The 18,025-nt window shown below is 42.7% G+C and overlaps 1 protein-coding gene across 1 annotated transcript in view; it reads left to right on the forward strand.

Moving 5' to 3' along the window:
- ctnna2 (catenin (cadherin-associated protein), alpha 2) overlaps positions 1-18,025 on the forward strand; it is a 291,101-nt gene that overhangs the window by 13,330 nt on the left and 259,746 nt on the right. Inside the window, exon 3 of the mRNA XM_017460858.3 lies at positions 15,309-15,504. Coding sequence (XP_017316347.1) covers positions 15,309-15,504 — 196 coding nt within the window. The remainder of the gene's footprint in view (positions 1-15,308; positions 15,505-18,025) is intronic.

Below are 18,025 nucleotides of genomic sequence, written 5' to 3' on the forward strand. Positions count from 1 at the left end.
TTAAGGAAAATATTCAACTTTGGTAAGGTAAGAGAAACTCCATGGAGAGTTCTTCTCTCAAATGGTCTGTGAAACCGTGAAAGAGGAGTCGTTAATCTAAATAACAAGCGTTTATATGGACGCTTCTGAAAGATTTCCTCAGTCTCATAGTCTGTCCTGCGTCTCTCGTGCATGCGCTCCACTCGTACGCTCTCAGAAAAACGGTTCCTCTGAAGGTTCTTTGGATGCTTTGGAATCTCGTCTAATAGGAAAACACCGTGCTAGGGTTATTTGTAGAAATATTCTCCTGAGGAACAAACTGTAAGCATGATATGTGCCATACTTCCAATCCCACCGAGTTTTTATTTCTCATAACGTCTCAACAAACAGGCCGGCTCTCCTGACGACAATTCCCTCAGGTGCCCGGGAGTGTTTGCTAGCTCTGCATTGTTGGGGGAAATTTGACAGCGGGCTTAACATCTGTCGAATCTGCTACAACTCCATCTTTCTTTCTAGTCTCTGTGGACCCACTCCACCACATGCTGCTGTAATTGGGGATTGTTGTGCTCATATCTCTGAACCAGAGCAAGTATACCGTCAGGATTAGCTCAAGCCGTGAAATTAAGAAAGCTTAAGAAACTTTTCTTTTACGCAGAGGTTTATCCAAACCCTTATTTAGCATCTAGAAGTACTGCGAACACTGTCGTCATACAAAACCATCACCTTCTCAGGTCGCTCCTCGGAAAGCATTCTGGAAAGGTTCCTAGAGCCGGTTGGAAATATTTCTGTATGGTTTCGATCTTTTCAGAGCAGATCGATCGGGTTAAGGTCAGCGTTCTGGCCAGGCAATTTCATTACCAAGAGAGTCAGACTGCCTCCTTCTTCTCCAATTAGCTCGTCTACACCTTTGTGGTGTGCTTGGGGTTGTTGGAAGTCAGACATTAATTACTTGCTTAAAAAGAAAAAGAAAAAAGTAAACAAGGTCTCTCCAGACTTTTGAAGGTCTATAAGCTAGACTTGAGAAAACGTACAGATAGATCAAATAAAGCGTCGTATACAGAATCACCTCGGCATCGGTTTGGTATAAAGTGGTTTTTGGACTGAATTGTCAGTGAATGACAACCTAAAAATTGTACATTAGTCAGAAAACGAGAGTAATGTTGGATATTTTTTTGGTAGGAATCGTGAAAACCAGGGACTCGTGAATGGGAATTAGATATGTTTTTGTCTACAGTTGCCCTAACAGCTACGGTCTTAGAAATTTTCGAACCCGTAAAGGTTGGGCGAACTCTGAAAGGTTTAAAGTAGATGCCTACACCTGATTTCCCAAATTGAACCCCTTTTAGGAAGCTGAGGAACCCTGGAAGAACCCTGGAAGGGTATGAGGAAGCTAGGAACCTGTTTCCCCCAATTTTCTAAACAATTTGACCGCCTGCCAATTCCCACCCACCAGCCAGCTCAGCCAAGTACCAACCACGTGCTAACACGTGCTTCCTCTGAGACATTTGAAGCCAGCCCAATGCATTGTTTCAAGCTGCTGCTGTTGCAACATTATAGGACAGCATAACACGCTTGGAGGAAAGCACCATCCACCCTATTCCCCGTACAGTACGGCTATACTATTGAGCCAAAAGCTGGAACCTTACCTATAGCTAGGAATGCTTGAAGGACGCCCTCATTGCATGAGTAGCCGTGTAGTCTTATAAGATGATGGCTTTGAGCATTGTTACATGCTTAATGTTGAGTTTTAGGCAAACTATTGCTTGTGGTTGGCATCTTCTAGTGGAGTTTCACTGGCTGTGTTTACATGATGAACTCCTTCTGATTGCAGATTCCAGATGAAATGTTTATATGTATCTTAAACTCTTCCATGCCATACCTGACTTTCTGGTGGAAAAAGGGATTCTTGGTTTGGCCCACTGTTGCTTTTTTGACACTCCTCCTCTTCCTCTTCCTGATCCTCCTCCTCCTGATCCTCCTCTTCCTCCTCCTCCTGATCCTTTTCCTTCTGATCCTCCTGATCCTCCTCCTCCTGGTCCTCTACCCCCTGATCCTCCTCATGATCCTTTTCCACGTGAACTTCCTGCCCCTGATCCTCCTCCTCCTGATGCTCCTCCTCATCCTGATCGTCCTCCTGATCTTCCTCCTCCTGATCCTCTTAGTCCTGATCTTCTTTCTCCTGATCTTCTTCCTCCTCCTGATCCTCCTCGTCCTCCTCCTCTTGATCCTCCTCATCCTCCTGATCCTCCATCTCTGTCCTCTGGTAAATGTATGCAGTCAGTTTGATTTATGGCTGTTTATAATTTAAACAATAGTTCAGCATTTTCAGGCGAGACGCAGATTTAAATCATCTCAGGAAAAAGCATCAGCTAAATGTCAGTGGATTTGCTCGAGCTGCTGAAAACGCTTGCGGATTGAAACTGAGGTAAAAGGTGGACATGTGGCAGGAGCTGGCCGAGCTTCGGGGGTCGTGACTGGGGACGTTGGGAAGGTCCCTCTGGGTGTGACCGGGTCGAACACTTTGGCTCTCAGACTCATGTAGGGGAATCTCGTCGAGTGCAGGCCAGTGAGAAGGGAGAAATGAAGAAACGGAAAAAAAGAATGACGCATAAAGAGAAAAAGGGAGAGAGAGAGAAAGAGGGAGAGAGAGGTGAGTCGGGTAAATGTCAGGAGATAAAAGCTTTCAGTTAAGTGAAGTTAAAAAGCTGTTAATTTCCCCTTTATATGACAGAAACATATTCACAGCCCTGCATCAGCAAGCTTTACACATACACTCAGCAAGAGAGAGAGAGAGTGTGTGTGTGTGTGTGTGTGTGTGTGTGTGTGTGTGAAGGATGCATGGCCACTGTGCCTGTTCCAGTGTCAAATTCCTTAAGAAAGTAGAAAGAAAGCAGCTGGGAGTGCTCGGTTGATTATTTTCCTCTAACAGCACAACACGGAGAGTGTCCTTTCTGACCCGCTTTAAACCCGAGCTGTGAGTTCACGTTAAGCTCAGAACAAAGGCTGTGATGAAAGAGCGAGAGCTGGAAGAGCTGCAGCTTCAAAAGAGCTCGCTTTGCTTTGGTTAAAAATGTCGAACGCTCTTTGAACGTCAACGTCATTTAAGTAAAAGAGCGCAGTTTTCCCCGGAGGCCATTTTGGATTTCTGTGCTCCTGACTGATTTTTCCACCGCCGTGTCCGAGCGTCTACAACACGCCACGACGCATCGGTGCAGCACATTATTTGAACGTTTGATCTGCGTTTTGGTCGAGAGTCTCAGTCTGGAGACGAACACGCAGACGGCGAAGTCGAGCACGTCACGCTCCACGCTCCCTTCTTTCCTCAGACCCCCATCATTTAGCTGCGTTCTCCAGACAGCCTATTGAGCTGCATTAGCTCCTTAATGCTTCGTGTAATCAGACGGTGATTGCAGCGTGTGGGTGAGGTGGTGATGTCGGCGGCGCTCGGCTTGGGGCTATTATTTCATTTTCCTGTCCAGCGAGAGCGGCTCGGTGTGCGTGATTGGAACTTTCCGCCCTTCCTGTTTATGAGGAATCCATAAAGGTTGAGCCTCGAGGACAGGGATTTATATTGTTTGGTATGTTTTTGTGAATATTTGGAGAATAATACATTATGCACGTGATTTAAATGGTAAATAGCGCACTTATATAGAGCTTTTATCCAAAGCGCTTTACACTTTGTCTCATTCACCCATTCACACACACACACACACCAGCGGTAGCAGAGATGCCATGCAAGGTGCTAACTTGCCATCGGGAGCAATTTGGGGTTTAGTGTCTTGCCCAACGACACTTCGGCATGTGGAGTCACGTGGAGCCACATGGAGTCATATGGAGTCATGTGGAGTCACGTGGAGTCATGTGGAGTCATGTGGAGTCACGTGGAGTCACGTGGAGTCACGTGGAGTCACGTGGAGTCACATGGAGTCACGTGGAGTCACGTGGAGTCACGTGGAGTCACGTGGAGTCACATGGAGTCACGTGGAGTCACATGGAGTCACGTGGAGTCACGTGGAGTCACGTGGAGTCACGTGGAGTCACGTGGAGTCACATGGAGTCATGTGGAGTCACGTGGAGTCACGTGGAGTCACATGGAGTCATGTGGAGTCATGTGGAGTCACGTGGAGTCACGTGGAGTCACGTGGAGTCACGTGGAGTCATGTGGAGTCACGTGGAGTCACGTGGAGTCACGTGGAGTCATGTGGAGTCACGTGGAGTCACATGGAGCCATGTGGAGTCATGTGGAGTCACGTGGAGTCACATGGAGCCATGTGGGCCGGGAATCGGACCGCCAACCCTACGATTAGTCAACAACCCTCTCCTCCACCTGATCCACAGCCGCCGATTTAGTCTTAGTTCCATCTTTTCCATGATGTTTAAACATCCCTTTATACTTTGTGTCCTCCGCTATAGTTAACCGATATTTCTCTCCGTTTCAGCGTGTGCTACACGCTTTATTTTATTTTGGAATTTCCTCAGTGTTTTTACTGAAAGCATAGTTCTCATTTCATCGAGACTGACTCGGCAGCTCTTCATATTAAAGTCATATCCTGTGTCTCTGCACCCTTGAGAACTACAGCGTCGCCTCGTTAAGTATTCTAGCTCGTGAATAATAAACCCGAAGTCCTCGAGGTGCCGTACCGGCTCGTCGTCCGTCCCTCATCGGTTTTTTTTTTTTTTTCTTTTCTTTTTCTTTTTTTCTGGAATTTTCACTTGAGTTTTGCACATATTATCCTCATCATTATCTCTATAATCTAATAATCTCTGGTTATTGGCTCCGTGTGTGTGTGTGTGTGTGTGTGTGTGTGTGTGTGTGTGTATGCAGTACACGAAATTAGCATCATGGGTGCACAAATAATACGCAGCTCTTACACAGTCAAGTGCAAATGTTCGCACACCCCTCGCACGCTTCCCAAAAACGTGCAACACGTTACAAAAGCAAGGCGACAACCCAAAACCCGAAGATGAAAAACACTTAGAACAGAAGCTTTTCGTGCGAAATATCTCGTTCTATAAATTCTTTATATCCTAAGGGTATACGCCAACGTTTGCGCTCCACTCTAAATCTGTACTGGTGTGCTTTTCTTTGAAATTTCTCTCAGATTTATTGCCTTATGATTAACTCAAGCAAAAACGTACTAATCTAAATATTTCAGAGCCCTGCGAGTCTGTCCGTATGCGTATCTACTTATGTATTATCCATCCATTCCATTTTCTATAGCGCTTATCCTGCAGGGTCGCGGGAAAGTGGAGACTATCCCAGAGAGCATCGGGTACAAGGCAGGGTGCACCCTGCATACACGTTCTTACACTACGGACACTCTGGACATGCTAATCAGACTACCGTGCATGTCTTTGGACTGGGGAGGAAACCGGAGAACCCGGAGGAAACCCAGAACGTACACACAGGGCCGCGGCGTGAATCGAACCCCCGACCCCCGGAGGCGTGAGGCGATCGTGCTCACCACTGATCCACCGTGCGCCCTCCTTATGTATTATTTCTAGCGTTTTTTTCCGTGTTCTGAAGGACGGAGAGCAAAGTGCCAGCGGGAAACGTTTCTTTCTCTGTCATATTCAAGCTCCAGCTGTTCATAACCTAACCTTCATCTCATACCCACACCCTTCCAGCTGAGTTTGATCTTCTGCTCGTGGCATGAAAGCTCCGCCGCTTTAATCTTAACTTTCTTCCTCTGTAGTTCAAAATATGCTGAAGGAAAAAGAAAACAAAAAAAAAAAAAAACGAGAGAGAGAGAGAGAAAGCCCTTCTGCTGATCCCCACACACCCGTCACGGCTAATGTGAAGTGACAAACACAAGCCTCGACAAGACAAGCAGGCTTTACTGACCTATTTAAGTCCTTTTAATACAACAAACCAGCGTTGAAACTTCCCACTTCTTTGTTATGGTAGTACCACATGATTGTTTTCGCGCCTAACATTTAGAGTACAGTGTGTTTACTTTATACTGCAGGACGTTTAATACACGGCCTCGAGCGTAAATTGATATGGAGACGAGTGATGACTGGGACATTTTCTAAATGTTCTTCTTCCTGTTGATGAATCTTAATGACGAAGTACTGAGTAATGAGAATAGTATATATATTTTTTATAAAAATGGCCAGGAATGTGGAAAAACATGGCCGAAATGCCCCAATTGATATGAGATAAACATGTAGCATTAGCTAGAGCTAACGTCCATTAACTATAGGCTTATTAGCGTAACATTAAAGTCTCGTTAACACAATATCATAATCGAAATGCTGATTGGCTGCATTAAAGACTGATTAATAACATTATAAGCTTGTTTACGCTCATTAATAAAACTGAGGACTCCTTAACCAAATGCCATAGCTTCATTAATGACTTTAAACGCTCGTTATCATGACATTAGACGCCCGTTAATAACAATATAGGCTCGTGAATAAGTTTATAGGCATATGAATAATATAATAGCTTCATTTACTTACTATTATGAACGATGCTGAAGGCTTATTAACATAACATTATAGATTCATGAATATTTTCGGCCGCTCATGAATAAAACCACAGGCTCATTAACATAATATTATAACGTTATAGCCGCATTAGACCTTAAACGTTCATTACCATGACACGATATGTCCACTGCTAACATCATGAGCTGAAGAATGATATTGAACGCTCATTAATAACTCTGCAACATTAATAACACTATAGTTATAATAATTAACAAAAGCGTTTTATTCGTAATAACGTTACGCATTAATTCCGCATTCACTCAAGGTTTTTGAGAGCGCTGGCTTTAAACCATGCATGTGGAATATGAAATATTCGCATGACGCGTAAGAGCAGGAATTAACAATCATCGCCTGTTTCTGTAGGACATGTGAGATTAGCCAGGTATTCAGAATGAAAGAAAACGTGGAAGCTCACACACTGCAGACACACACACACACACACACACACACACACACACACACACACATACAGCTCTATTCTTTGAACATTTGGCACGACGCTTGTGCCAGGAACATTGCGAAAGCCCGATGGTGACATTTCTATTGATCAGGTTAGCATGTTTGTTTACTCATGATGCTAATCTGCGACACTAAGGACACTGCATGCTCTCCTCCCTTCGGACAGAGTCACTAGCGATCGTCGCTCGTCACACTGCTGATTTTAATTAAAGAGGTGGCGTTAAGCTAAGCTAATCCTCATTCACAGCGTTTATCCTCTCTTCTAGTGAGGAAGAGAGACTCGAGTTTGAGTGGGAAGATTTTGAATTGTAACGGTGTGAGATACGTGTGCGAGCGCCAAAACATGGCATGAAGCGAAAATGTGTGTTTTTATTTTAAGCTGGATTGCAGATTAACCCACCATCCCGAACTAGGTTTTTGTTGTTGTTGTTGTTGTTGTTGTTGTATTTTTCTAAAGCAGCACATCCTGTTTCAAGTCTTTTATTCCTCTTATACCACAGCGGTTGTGGAAAAAATTTAACAAAGGAAAGAAAAAAAAAAATACATGAAAGAAACAAAGAAAAGAAAAAAAAAAAGGAAAGAAGAAAAAAAGAAAAGAAAGGAAGCCACTTTCTGACCAGTCAAAATCCAGAAATCGAGAGCACGTTGTTCCTCAGGGTTCTATCCTGGGACCGTTCCATTTTTAAGGGTTTCTTATCATGTTTTATGAACGGATGATGATGATGATTTCCTGCTGAGTGATTTATATTTTTTTTATTTCTGTGTTAATTAATCATGTATGTGGTGGGAAGTGATTTAAAAAAAAAAAAAAAAAAAAAAAAAAAAAAAAATCAAGTAAAAAAAAAGTATCAGATCAATTTAGAGAGAGAGAGAGAGACCTACGTCAGTCCCTGAACATGAAAGCATGGCAGGAAGGCAGCAGCGAGAAGCACCTGAAGTGCCTTGACAGTGCCTTTCATGCTTTCATGTTCATGGATTGACGTAAGGAGACCTTTTGTCTTTTTTTTTTGTTTGTTTTTGACAGATAAGAACTCAGACGGCGCCCCCCATCTCCGCACACTGTAATAAGGAACGTAGGAGTGAATGAGCAAGAACGGAAATGTCAGGACTGCAGGTCCTCCTGACCTTCCTAATCCGAAATCTTTCCATGCTCACTTGTTGCCTTATTTCCGAGAAACCCGGGATTTGCCGGAATCCTTGCTGAAGATGTATTGTTTTTACTTTAATGCAACTTGGAGTGGGTGGATGTCTTGAGGCTTATTACTGAGATGCTCTACCGGCTTACGCTTCATGTTATTGCTCCATTTGATGAAGGGATGTATCGGAACTCGGCACACGTACTGTAAAGAATAAAGCCTCGTTGTCATCTTCGTTCCACATTTTATATCCCTGATTTTAGAGGGCTCGTAAGGCGTGGTCTAGACTCTGCTGACAAACCCCACCGTGGCCTTTGGGTTAAATATAAGCACAGAGGGGTGGACTTCTGCATAACCTGAATGAAGGAGCCCAGAAACTCAACCCTTTAAGCATGTGCCTAACCCAAATCTGACTACCGGGAGCGTTCCCCGTTTAAACACTGGGGTTTTACGAGCACGGTTTATGTTATTATACGGAAATGGATGATCTTTACTCGAGGGTGGTGTGTAGATGGGGTGGATGTTTCATCGCAGCAGACTCTCTGTGCTCAATCTGCGCCGGCTTTTCAATCAAGATGGACTTTTATAGGCGTCCAGGGTATGCGGGAAAATGTTATTTCCACTCCATATAGAACAGATTATCAAGCCAGGACCAGTGGAGCAGAGACACAATGATGAGGTTTTACTGACAAGATAATGATGGATCTCTCTATCTCTCTCTCTCTCTCTCTCTCTCTCTCTCTCTCTCTCCCTATCTATCTGTGTATCTGTTAGAGCTGAGTATGCGTGTACTCAAACGGCAGCAAATTCTTGCACCTTCTTGTGATCACAGTCTAAACGACAAAACACAAGAGACACGCTCCTCCATCCATCCATCCATCCATCCATCATCCCAACCATCCATCCATTCACCAACCAAGAATCCATTCATCAAATCCTCCACTTTACCATCCACTCACTCACCCATACTGTACATCCAACCATCCATCCATCCATCCATCCATCCATCCATTCACTCTCACACTTACTCATCCATCAATCCATCTGTCCCTCCACCCTCCCAAACATCCCAGCCATCCACCTATCCGTTCATTAACCTGTCCATCCACAGGTCCAGGTCCCATACATTCGTTCATCAAATCATCCATCCTTCCAACCATTCACTTACCCATACATCCAACCATCCATTCAACCACTGATACTCCCACTCACTCATCCATCAGTGACTCCATCCATCCATCCATTCTCTCAGACACTCACTCATCCATCAAATGAAACATACATACATACGTTCCTACATGCATACACTGATCCAGACACACATCTATTTATCTGCCAATTATCTGTCCACCAATTTATCAATCTCTACCCAACCAGACACTCTTCTATCCATCCATCCATCCATCCATCCATCCAACAATCCATCCATCCATTATTGATATGCAGGTACCCCATTCATTACTATTGGTCATTGAAATGAATATTGTACATCATCCTCTTAGCCTTGATTTATTAGAAGCCACATTTGGTGTTAAAGTAAACGAGAGATTAAACCATAAATGCTATCATTTTGCCCATGGCTAACGTTAATGCTGCAAATGCAGTCAGCATCACCACAGACTCTACCCCACGCCGAGGACCGGTAGCATTAACTCGTGTGACTGGACACTTCACTCACCACTGTGCAGATTTCATTACACAAGTCAAAATTGATTGTGTTATTGCTGTGTGATGAAGTGCAAATGCAGCTCCTCACAGTCCAGAAGAAAAGGTTAAGTGTCTAGTGCTGTTTACAGCGGCCTCAGGAATAACAGAGCACTTTTGGAAGTTAAGGTCACTTGGCACGTTCACATTCGGTTCATTTTTCCACACTGGTGTAAATATTCTGACAATTAGCAACAGTGCTAACATTTAACCTGACATTTAATTAAAATGTGACATTGTAGATTCACCCATCCAGACAAGTAGCAGTGGCTGCAGTTGGGGAGGATTTCAACGTCACGTCTTGAGCAGATTAACATTCGCACAACAAACGCTGTGGTTTATAGCTGCTTTAATTCTATTTATGAATATGAATAGGAATAAGTATACGGACTTGGAGAAAGTTGGTGCTATTTTAGCTCTCTTAATCCTCTCATAATGACAGGAATATCCGTCCAGGAACTGACAAATCCACTCTCATGCTGCCGCGTGCTGAAATCATCATGACTGTGGCCTACTCAGAGAGAGAACTCTGAGAGAGAACTCTGCGAGAGAACTCTGCGAGAGAACTCTGAGAGAGAACTCTGAGAGAAAACTCTGAGAGAGAACTCAGAGAGAGAACTCTGAGAGAGAACTCCGAGAGAGAACTCCGAGAGAAAACTCCGAGAGAGAACTCCGAGAGAGGACTCCGAGAGAGGACTCGGAGAGAGGACTCGGAGAGAGGACTCGGAGAGAGGACTCCGAGAGAGGACTCCGAGAGAGGACTCAGAGAGAGGACTCCGAGAGAGGACTCCGAGAGAGGACTCCGAGAGAGAACTCCGAGAGAGGACTCTGAGAGAGAACTCTGAGAGAGGACTCTGAGAGAGGACTCAGAGAGAGAACTCAGAGAGAGGACTCTGAGAGAGGACTCTGAGAGAGGACTCTGAGAGAGAACTCTGAGAGAGAACTCTGAGAGAGGACTCTGAGAGAGGACTCTGAGAGAGGACTCTGAGAGAGGACTCCGAGAGAGGACTCCGAGAGAGGACTCCGAGAGAGAACTCCGAGAGAGGACTCTGAGAGAGGACTCAGAGAGAGAACTCAGAGAGAGGACTCTGAGAGAGGACTCTGAGAGAGAACTCTGAGAGAGGACTCTGAGAGAGGACTCTGAGAGAGGACTCTGAGAGAGAACTCCGAGAGAGGACTCGGAGAGAAAACTCTGAGAGAGAACTCCGAGAGAGAACTCAGAGAGAGAACTCGGAGAGAGGACTCGGAGAGAGAACTCAAAGATACAGTACTGTTCAAAAGTCTTTGCCTACAAAAATAATATAATAAAAAGTTTCTACATTGAATTATTTCTCAGTAGTCTCAGGTACTCTTTGTTTTGTTGTATGAGGAAATTAGCTGCGAAGTTTTACTCAGCATCTTGGAGAATCTGCCACAGTTCCTCTGGAGACTCTGACTGTCACACTCTGTTCTTAAAAAAAAAAAAAAAAAAAAGGATTTGCACTTTAGAATAGCTGAAGTATGAATTATGGAGCGGTCTGAAAGGAAAACTCTGGAGGACTCTGAAATGGCCTTAAGACTCATTTTCTGAGAACTCTGAAGTGAGAACCTTTTCATGTAAAACTCTGGAGAGCACTAAAACGGGAACTCTGCATTGAGAACTCTCAGCTAAGAAGTCTGGTGTAAACACTCTGACAAACTCTGCCAGGCGAACAAACTACAATTGGAGTTCTGAAGCGAGGCGTCTGAAGTGGGAAATCTCTGAAATGAGAGCTAGATATTAGCCAGTGCTAGTCTGAGAACTCTGCTGGTAGAGCTCCGAACGGAGAATTCTGGAATCTTCTGGAGAACTCTGGAGACCTGAGATGAGAAAACTCGGCAGTGGGGAATCTGAAGTCAGAGCTTTAAAGTGAGAGAGCTTCAGAGAGCACTGGAGTAAAAGCTCCGGAGAACAGAAGTTCTACAAAATCCACCGACAAAAAGCCACGGAGAACAAACAAATAAATAAAATACTACTAAAAATAAATAAATAAATAAAAACAGGAAATGTAAAAGAGTAACAAAAACAATAATAAAGCAATGTTTGAAGCACAAATTTTATAACTGTATATATTAAAATACTAAAAAAAATTTTTTGTAGCAATTTCCCTCAATTATTATTATTATTTTTTGTTTATTTATTATATTTAATGTGTTATACAGGTTTTATATTTATATATTATCATCTCAGTATCTTCACTCCGGGCGGCTTCTGGAAACATGCTGCATGTCGATGAGAAATGATGAATGATATTACCTGAGGTGCGAAACAGGCGCAAAACAGTGAACACACACACACACACACACACACACACACACACGCACACACACGCACACACAGATGTTATTTTGCATTAGGATTCCTGTTTGTTGTCGTACAGTCCCATTATAGCGTAGCCGCTCCTTCGGCAGAGCTGAGGAATGGAGTGGCAGTACAAGGACGCTCTCCTTCCCTCCTTCTCTCTTTCCCATCATCATCATATTCTTGTATTTTTTCGAGCGTACTGTTTTCTTCCACATTTGTTCTGCATTATGAGGAATAAGTGATAAGTGTCGGTTTGGACTGTTTGGACAGCGGCACAGCAGCCAGCCACTCAATCCTTCTCCGTCTCCTTCTCAGACGCTGGCTTTTTCCCACAGCGTGATACAGACGGCTATCTGGCATCGGCTGTCTGAGAACCTGGCAGTGTCTGAGAAGATTAGGGAGAAGGGAATACTCTGGGAAAATAGTCTTTCTCTGGGAAAACCCTTAAAGGGGATATGATGTGTGCGCATGTCCGCCTGTTTATAAGACCAGTCGCAGAACAAAATGGAAACTATTCAGTCCGGTTTTGTCCGATTTACTGGGTGACGCTCGGGGGATTAACAGCGGATGGATTGTGTGAAGAGATGGACAGAACTGAGGAAAAAAAGACGCTGAAATTTTACTTCATTATAAAAACGAAGCCAGCCTAAACATGGTTGAGAACTATTTCAAGTCAACGGAAATGTCCAGATGAATACAAACCATATTCCTAATCATCGATCTGCTGTTAAGAATACGCTAAACTTTGCCCATTTTGTTGCTTAGCAACCGAAATTTTCCCGACTATTAACAGACGACACTGAGTGACGGAAGAAATGGAATGTTACAAATCACGGCCAAACACTCTTAAAAATAAAGGTTCTTCAGTGGTTCTTTACAGCACCATGGGTTCTGCAAAGAACCTTGTTTTGGTCAGAACAAGAACAACTTGAGCTATGTGGGTTTTTTTTGTTTTTTTTTGGAGATTAAAGAAGTATTTTACGTTTCATTATGGGTTCTTCAGAGCAGTGTATTGGTTCTTCGACAGGTTAAAGGGAACCCTATAAGGTAAAAGGTTCTCCTGCATCACTCTTAAGGAACTAGTCCTTAAAGGACTAACTGAGGGGTTTTTAGAGACCTTATGAGAACATGGTTCCTTAAGGTAGCAGTACATTTGTATTTCATTTGAAGATCTAAAACGATTTAGTATGAGATATACACAAAAGCAGAAGAAATCAGGACTGTATACGGTTCTCTAAAGAACGTGAGTACAAGCTTCTTTGTGCAACTTAAAAGGGTTCTCCTGTGGTCATCTAAATGGACGTTTTTCTTATCGTTGGTGCTCCAGTTTTAAACCAGGTCCGATTCAGCTGTAAAGTCTCACATGGTGTCACGCCCCAGCTGCTACTGTTATTTATCGTTGGGTTCGAGTGTCAGGATCGTGCAGAAGCAGCGATGGATTGACTGACAGCGAGCGATGAAACAGCAGCAAAGCTACTGTAAAAAAAAAAAAAGAAGGATTTAGTTTAAAGGCATGAAATTGAATGTCTTTCAGCTGGGAGGTATGTGCTCCGTATCCTGTTTATCCCTCGCTCTCTGTAAGCGGGTCGTGAAATCAGATTTGCTCACGTCGTCTCATCACAGTCAGCCGAATGTCTTACGAGTCGAGAAATATTTAACGCAGTCATTCCGTCTCTGGGGTCGACGTGGTGCAGGTTGCGACGTCGTTGTGGAGAGATTTCACCCGTACACAGTTTACCGAGGGTTATCCTGTCCTGTATGAACTGCGTCTGAGAACCTACACCGAGACACCGTGCAGATGAATTCTGGGATCTGATTGGTCAGAAAGTGTTACATTTATATAAGTGGTGTTGTGTGTGTTTTTTTTTTTTTTTTTGCCATGGTGTCATCAATTGAAATACTTCCAATACCAATTTCAATACTTTCAGAGGGGACTGTATATATAAACTGCAGCAAACTTAAAAAAAAATATATATATAAATATATATAAAAATATAATATGCAGCATTTAAAATGCAAATTAAAAACACTTATATAACAGAAGCTCTGTGTAGAAAGATGATGTTTAAGATGATAAAGTTTCAGAAATTGTCCACATTTGGAATAGCCAGCATGCAGTGGTTAATAAGCCTGCACTCAGCACATAGCCTCTGGATTTGTTTTTCTTTTTTTTTTTTTCTTTTTTCATTTCTTTTATAATTGGATGGGAAGGATAGACAATTTAGCAAAATGGGATTTTTACCTCTTAATATACTGAGAATGAGCAACAGAAATGGGAAAAAGGATAATAGAGCTATTCCAGTTTCCCCTGCGGTTTTATTTAACCTTAAAACGCGAAAGGGAAAAAAATAGACATAATTATATATTTGGAACTTTCTTGTTTCTTTCTGGGGGTAGCTTTTGAGTTTATTATACAGCCTCGTTTTAACGCTAATTAATATCAGAAACGTTTGTATTTACCGTCTCCATGCTGGTGAGTAACAGCAGGGACTCACGGCTCTCGTCGGACTCTGCCCTAACTTTACGTTTCCTCCTAGAACCTGACTCCGGACTTTACTTTACTGGATTACACATTTAATGAATCGTTTAAGTGAGTACTGAGAACGTGCTCATGACGGTGATGGTGATGATGAGTGAGGCAGGGCAAAATAGCAAAATAAAAAAAATGACCCACCTCCATCTTCACTATTGACATGCATAATGAACAGTTATATAATAATACTGTAGCGCTACACAGCTTCTGGAAGGCGTGTTTACTTTCATTAGCATTTGCAGCAGGAAGTCAAACCATTTTGTAAAGCTGACATTTGGGTTTTATTACTCCGATGGTAAAAAAAAAAAAAAAAAGAAGGAAAAACAGCTTGCCAAGACCTTTACGTTTTTGCGAGACCTGTTACACGATGATTAAATACTTTGGCAGCAGAGCTGATAGGAGAAATCGCATCACCTGGAGCTAGCTTTAGCAGGAAAAACTGTAGACGCTAATCTTTTGAGATGCAATTTGCATTTCTGCCACTCAGCGTTGCTTAGCAAAGTGTGGAAAAGCAGCTTGGCTAAAAGAGACGGGGGGTAAAAAAATAACACGCAGTCTGATCGTGACGGTGTCGCTTTTAACGCAATGCATGTGGTGAAGGAATTTATTTTATATCACTAAGGCGCATTAAGTGTCTAATCTCGGTATTTTTAACCTGCGATCTCGGCTCGTTCCACAGGTGACCACTTTGGTGAACACCAGTAACAAAGGACCATCCAGTAAGAAGAAGGGTCGCTCTAAGAAGGCACACGTCCTGGCCATGTCTGTCGAGCAGGCCACGCAGAACTTCCTGGAGAAGGGTGAGCAGATCGCAAAGGACAGCCAGGACCTGAAAGAGGAGCTCATCACTGCTGTGGAGGAAGTCCGTAAGCAAGGTGAGGGAACTTTGTGATGTTCTGGGCTTTCATTCATCTGAGATAAAATATTTGCATGAGTGTGAGTGGGAGGGTTTTAATGCTGAAAATAAAAAATAATAACTGCATGGATGGGATTAAGCTGTCAGAGCCAGAATTTATTTATGTTTGTTTGTTTTTGTTTGTTAGTCACTTAGTTAGTTTGTTTCTCTAGCATTTCCCAGTGTTTCTGATTGCATGAAGGTCATATACTTAAAAAAGAAAAGAAAAATGAACAACAACAACAATAATAATAATAATAATAATAATAATAATAATAATAATAATTTCTGCATTTTGAGGGCCGAGCGGTTTTGAATATCAGAGTCCCTTTGATAATTTTTGTACAGACAGGTCTCAAGACGATGTGAGCCACATTTGGTGAAGATTGGACAAAATTTGGAGAAGTAGCAAAAATGGCAGTTAGATGTAAGCGTTTTTAGCATGTTATTGTGACTTTGACCAGTGGGGGGCACTGCGAAAAATAATTTATTCTATAGGCTCAGGTCATGGTCCTGAAGTTCCCTACCGAGTTTCGTGTCCGCGCGTAAAGAGGTCGCTGCGATACAGCCTCACTTCCTGTTTGATGGCTTCGCTGACAGATTCGTTGGCCGTTCACGGGCAAACCGTTTGGACTATTCAAAAATGTTTTGATACCTTTTTGTGAGGCTTACTCTGAGGATGATTGTAAGTTTGGTAATGATTGGACAAAATGTTTAAAAATTTTTTTTTATAAAGGCAGACTAATCTCATTAGGCAGAAATTGGTGTAATATGGTGCGTTGAACTGGTCTTGACCCAGGGAATCCAGCGATGCCTGGTTTTTAAATTTCAGACACACGGTTCGAAAGTCACGACCATAAATGTACTTCCACCTTAGGCCCACATTTGACCCGATGTTGGCGCTATAGCGTTGGCAGCACTTCGCACAAATTTGGGCAGAATGTTCCTTAGACCCTCCACAATCAGTGTGCCAAATTTTACAACTTTTTACCGGAAGTTTCTATGGGCTGCCATACACACCCCAGCCAGAAGAAGAAGAATAATAAGCAGGAAACACAGAAGAACAATAAGGCGCCTCCGGTGCTTGGCCCCCTAATAATACTTTTATCTTAGTCCAGTTTAAATCCAAATATAGATACAGATATTTAAATGCAAATTTAGATACAGAGATATTGTTTATTTTATTAAATAAATACATATTAATATTAATGTGATATTAATATTTATCATATTACATGAATATTTATATAAACAGTTTATAAATATATATGTGGGAAGATTACGTTACATCGCTGGTTACTTCAGCGAGTCAGATAAACACATCATTTCCGACCGACATCTCTTTTTCCTTACCGCTCTCGCTCTCGTTTTCTTCTCTAGTTCTCCTTCACTTATTCCTTTTGATCTTTTTACATTTTCACTCTCCGCCTCGGTATTCTTTCGCTTTATCAAAAACGTCGGATCTTAACTGATGCGCACGTGGTAACGTCTCTAATACACTCCGAACTCGGCTCCTGAACGGCTTTTTATTCACCGGACCCGCTCACTACGTAGGGTGTGCGCACCGTGACCACGCTGTAGCGATGCATCCCTGACGTCTGACTTATTTGCTTTTTGTCAGTTTCTCTCTTTCTTTATTCTTTGCGTCTCAGAAATTAGACGTTCCAACAGCACAAAGTGTTTCTCGAGGCCCGTTATGTCTCTCACCGCACGAAAAAAAATTCAATTAAAGCTCGATTACTGCCTCGTGCATTGCAGCGGTACGGCACTTAAACCCCGCCAAGCCGCTCTCTCACAACGTCGACGTTTCTCACAGAACTTTCTTTATCTCCGTTCGGCTTCTTTGATTATCCGTCTCGGAGGTTTTACCTTTAATGAAACTCATAATTTGTCATTTGGACTCGACTGTTTGTAATTATAATAACGCTCTTGAAGAGTGAATTCCATTGATGAACGATGAGGAGCGATAATGTGTGGAGTTGGTCATTAAATCGGTGTGTAATGCGTGTTTTTCTTTCCAATTCGGGAGTGTGTTTGGTTTTGAGTGCGTACCTTCTCCCGAGCTTCTGTACTAATGCGTATATTCGAGCAGGTTTGAATATCAATGAGGCTGGAATGCTAAAGAGTGAACATTAGCGGCAGCTTACGGTGAAAATTCTGTCCCGTTCTTAAGCAAAGAAAATCCCCAAAATGTTTCTTATGTCTCTAATACATATATAAATCCCAACGCGCTTTGAATTCACCGTGTCCGCTCACTCCAGGGGGTGTAACAGGACACTACGAAGTGCACTAGATGCTCTATACAAGTTCCAGGATTGTTAAGGACTTGCGTGTAATAGAATCATTTGTAGCACAGGTTCATCCTGCGTGTCTGTTATATTTGATTTGAACATGTATTCATATAAACATCCTGGAACGAAACGTATATAATACCGGGATGTATACAGCGGATATCAAAAGTCTACACACCCCCGTTAAAATCGCAGCTTTTTGTGAAAACT

This window comes from Ictalurus punctatus, chromosome 29, assembly GCF_001660625.3.
Source record: "Ictalurus punctatus breed USDA103 chromosome 29, Coco_2.0, whole genome shotgun sequence".
Lineage (NCBI taxonomy): Eukaryota > Metazoa > Chordata > Actinopteri > Siluriformes > Ictaluridae > Ictalurus > Ictalurus punctatus.